General features: G+C 44.4%; 1 protein-coding gene across 1 annotated transcript; it reads right to left on the bottom strand.

The window, feature by feature from the left end:
* Positions 1–1,316: 1,316 nt before the first annotated feature.
* LOC135624482 (uncharacterized) lies at positions 1,317–2,426 on the bottom strand. Its single transcript, XM_065128131.1, has one exon. The coding sequence runs from the start codon at positions 2,293–2,295 to the stop codon at positions 1,375–1,377; it is 921 nt and encodes a 306-aa protein (XP_064984203.1). The 5' UTR covers positions 2,296–2,426; the 3' UTR covers positions 1,317–1,374.
* Between the last annotated feature and the right edge of the window lie 1,952 nt (positions 2,427–4,378).

Genomic DNA, 4,378 nt, shown 5'->3' with positions numbered 1-4,378 from the left:
GCAGTTCTCCCTATTAACTCTATTAAACTGAAGTTGCTTTCTGTTTTTGATCGAATAATTTCTGTCTATTTTATGTTATTGAAGATTCTACTTGATTTTGTTTCATTCTTGCCAATAATACAAGTTTTATAGTAAGTTTTTGAAGTTTCTGGTAGAGGATTATATTTGATATCTTGTTTGATGTTTATCCTCTTTGTTAGATCCAGAATTATCAGGTAGCTTCTTATGAAATCTGGCTCATCTTCTTGTTTATTATTTGTCGGCTTTATTACGTTATTGACCAGGATTATATTTATTGACAAGAGCTGGAAGCTGAGACGTTTTTTTTTTTATATCAGTTTTGGCAGGATAATTCTTATTAGACGATATTTTATAGTTTCATAAAAATAGCCATCATAAATTGGTCAGACAAGCTAAGCTAGCTTTGTCACTCTCGACGGAAGACAATTCACCTGTCGGTCGCTACCATTCTATTTGGCGACTTCGTTTTTTGTTTACATTTTCTACTCCGTTGGACTTTTATGTTTTCATTTCTGGACTTTCTTCACTGTTGACGACACCTATAATAAATGTGATTACTAGACGTATCTCCGAATCGTGTTATGCTTACGCCGGTTAGGACAATGTCAACACTCGGACTAGTCTACTCTACCAACAATTAGAAACTATTTATCTATAGTTATAAACAGAAAGAGATTAGCATGCCATCTTATTAATGAGCATGTGAGAGGAATGTGGATGCTCGCATTGGTATGAGCATGAGCATGAGCATTGGGTGAGCAAGCAATTGCTCACCAATCTCCCTCTCAAGTATGCACCGTGGGTTGGTTGTTCATTCAACCACGGAAGGTGCTCTCTCTCGGCCAACATGTGACCCTACCTGCCCATCCTTACTTGACGGGCACAACAATCATATTCTTCTCCACTGAGCAAGAAGAAGAATCCAACCGTCCCCCAAATCAAATCATTGGTGAGTTGACGGCCGATCACTAGTGCTGGAGCAGTTCAACCCCTTTGCCATCCGATGTCACATCATCGACAACTCAGCCACACCATATCGTGTCTCCTGCCAAAAGTCAATCCGGGTAGAGCCATTTTTGTCGGAAGCATATGCCAAGATTCGTTGACTTCTCAACACTCAACGTCTGCATAAAAAAGAAACCAAAAAATAATCAATCAATCAACGTCCTCTCAAAGATGCGATCTGATTGTGTGTCACAGAACTTTCTAGGTGAAAGCCTTTATATATATATATATATATATATATATATATATATATATATATACTTATTGCTGGTTGTGAAGAGAGAGAAATATAAGAAAGGGCTGAGGACAGACGTGGTAAAATGGGGATTTCGTTAGGGGACAAAGTCGTCATTTGAGTTTTTTGGACGCCGCCACATTTCTAGACAGGTTGGGCCCGAGCGCGGCGGGGTTCCAGTGCTGGATGGGGTACGACGGGCTACTGATGTCGCGGGAGATCTCCGGCTCCGCCGTATGGCTTCTCCGTGCGTCGGACCTAAACCTCACCAGTGGGCTCAGGCAGGCGGAGAAGCCCGAGACGGCGCTGATGCTGCGATGTGGCCGGTGGGCTGCTGGGAACAGCCGCATCGGCGTCGGGGTTGGCCTCCGCCGACACTTGTCGCTGGTGTATCCGTTGCCGTCGTCGTTGTCGTCCTCGTACTCCATTGTTGGCGGCATTCCCCTCTCTACTGTTCGGAGCGATCGCCGCGCTCCCACCGGCGGCGCCTCCTCCTCCTCCTCCTCTGCGGCCGAGGAGAGATGCGCCTTCTTCCTGCGGCCTCGGATTAGAGCTGAGAACCAAGAACCCGGTGCCGAACCCTTGGGAGCCCCCAAACCGGGCTCCGCTTCATCCGACCTGTGATGCCCGAAGATGGTCCTCAAAGAGAACCTGCGCCTGCGTCCGCCGCTGATCTCGCCGAACCGGCCGCCATCGGCCGCATCGCCGAAGGTGGGGCCGACCTGCGGGGTGCTGAAGAACCGCGTGTTGTGGTGGGGGTGGGGGTGGGCAGGGGAGGCGTCGAATCCGACGGATCGACGGTGGGAAACGTAAGGGGAGCTGGAACGGGGGAACACGAGAGGCGGCGGAGGCTGCGGGGGTGGGTCGGATCTCCGGCGACGATGGTGGTTGGCGGAGAGCTCGTTCTGGGCGGCAACGAGGGCGAGGAGGCGTTCCCGGAGGCAGGAGGCGCAAACGCCGACGCCCTGCTCGTACGGGTGGCTCTTGCACTTCATCGCGTTGCCTTCGCCATATCGCTGCCGGTGCTCCGCCATCGGCCACCGCCGTCGCCGCCGCCTCCTCCCCTCCCCGATCTCGCCATCGACGACGCCCCTAACCGAGCAGAACAAAACCTCCAACCAAACGCCTACGGTTGAGAGATTGCTTGCCTACTTCGTTCCCTCGAGCTAATCAATGGCATTTATACGGAAAAATTAACTAAAATATCCCGCAGGAGTAGCTTAAGGCGGCTGAATTCCACAACGGGATTAGGTGGCTCCGAGACGCCGACCGACGAGTATTTGGGAGATTCATCCTTGGCTCAGGATAAACGAAGCGAATCTGAAGAGCAGAGTACCGGTCAATGAGCGCACTCGTACCGGACGGTGTTGTGAAGGAATACGACCAATATCTACCCTGACCACGCGTTTATTGACCGATTGTGATCCTGCAAAAAATGGACCCCGCGGGGACCCACGGACCTCTCGAATCGCATGGCGGGTAAGTTCAACTAAAAACCCGTATTCATGTAAGTAGTTACTGAAATTTCCTTCTCGTTTCGTGGTTTTGTTGTTAGGGAAGGCGGGGGTTGTTGTGGTAACTAACGCCAGCGACGACCGCTGGTAACGGAGCCCGTCTGATACGGAACAGACGTTAGAGACGGCACGTGCGTAATACGACGCACAGCGCGCCAATTCAATTCTCACATATGTCGCGACTATAAATTTTGAATATATATATATATAAGATAAAAGAGATGTGATATATATGGCTCTGTAAATAGTGTATGTACATTTCGTATCACTTAATTATTCTACTCAAACTCATTTTAGGGTATCCACCACTAGATTATGTAAGACTTTGCTTGACTATCCAAAAGAAATCAAACTAGAGGTTCCTATAACTAAAATTAGAATAAAATAGAGCACTTTCTGGGTAGAATGAGAAGTTGGTCCCAAGTTTATAAATAAATAAGGATTTTAATATTTTATTTTCATAAGTACAAAAATCATAATATAACTAACTTTTAAAAATATAAAGACCGAAATGATAAATATAACTAATTACAGAGGATAATATAATTAACTCACTTTTATTTATCATAAGTTCCAACTAATAGGATTAACCTCTCATGAGTTGTCACTTTGATCGACAATTTTAAGGCTCGGCTGAAGAACCACCTAATTAAGAGACGAATTGGATCTAAGAATCAAATGCGACATTAATGTCAATAAATGTAGTAAGGTTTCATTTTCACACGGCATCAACGCATGCAATCTGTACGAGAAATTTTGAAGCATCGGGTCAATTAGAAAAGGATAGACCACAGCATAAGCAGATACGACTCTATAATCCAAATGAGGACACTAATAAAATTGAACTAAGCATGATCAAATAGTATCGCTATGTTTGTCCGGTTCAAGGATCGCACCATAGCAACGATCTTTCCGGGATGCACAACCACCAGATTAGTTAATAGTGGGTTTCTAATAGAAGTTTGACTCTTACCAAATCCAACGCGGAAGTTTGAAGAGTATGACAACCAACATGACTTCAATAATTGAATCTCAAATGACAGCAGAGCAGAAACATTCAAAGTCAACCACAAGTCAACCACATGAATTGTAAGTTTATTTTAGTGTGATTTCCTGTACGACTAAATCCAATGGGAGACCAGTCATAGTATGGAACACTGATAGGCCATTGGTCAAGTAGAATGAACTTAAATACGATTTGCAACAAGTCCTCGAACACTAAAGAGCTACTTAAGTATCAATGATCCTATAATAAGAGAGTGGTTTATGCATATATATAATCATGAAGAATTTGCCTTTCTAGAAAGAGGAAGATGAAAAAAAAAAAAAAAGGTGCATATGCAACATCATGAACATGCATGCGTAAAGCACAAATTCTTAATTCAAGCATGATGCAGAGCCCAAAATTTACCAAAAAACTTTTCAGTAGCATGTCCTGTTATTGATCAAAGCATTGCAGAAAACAAAATTTTACTCGCACCATTCATTTAATAACTTTTTGGTTTCCGCCATGAGAAAATTTTCATTAGTTTGACCAAGTAAAAAATGTTCATTCAGAAGATTCTGACAAAATGTAGATATGCTTGTTATATATAACATCAGG

The sequence above is a fragment of the Musa acuminata genome, chromosome BXJ2-10, assembly GCF_036884655.1.
Source record: "Musa acuminata AAA Group cultivar baxijiao chromosome BXJ2-10, Cavendish_Baxijiao_AAA, whole genome shotgun sequence".
In the NCBI taxonomy this organism is placed as follows: domain Eukaryota; kingdom Viridiplantae; phylum Streptophyta; class Magnoliopsida; order Zingiberales; family Musaceae; genus Musa; species Musa acuminata.
Note: the sequence above shows the minus strand (reverse complement) of the source record. Positions and strands in the feature narration are given on the sequence as shown.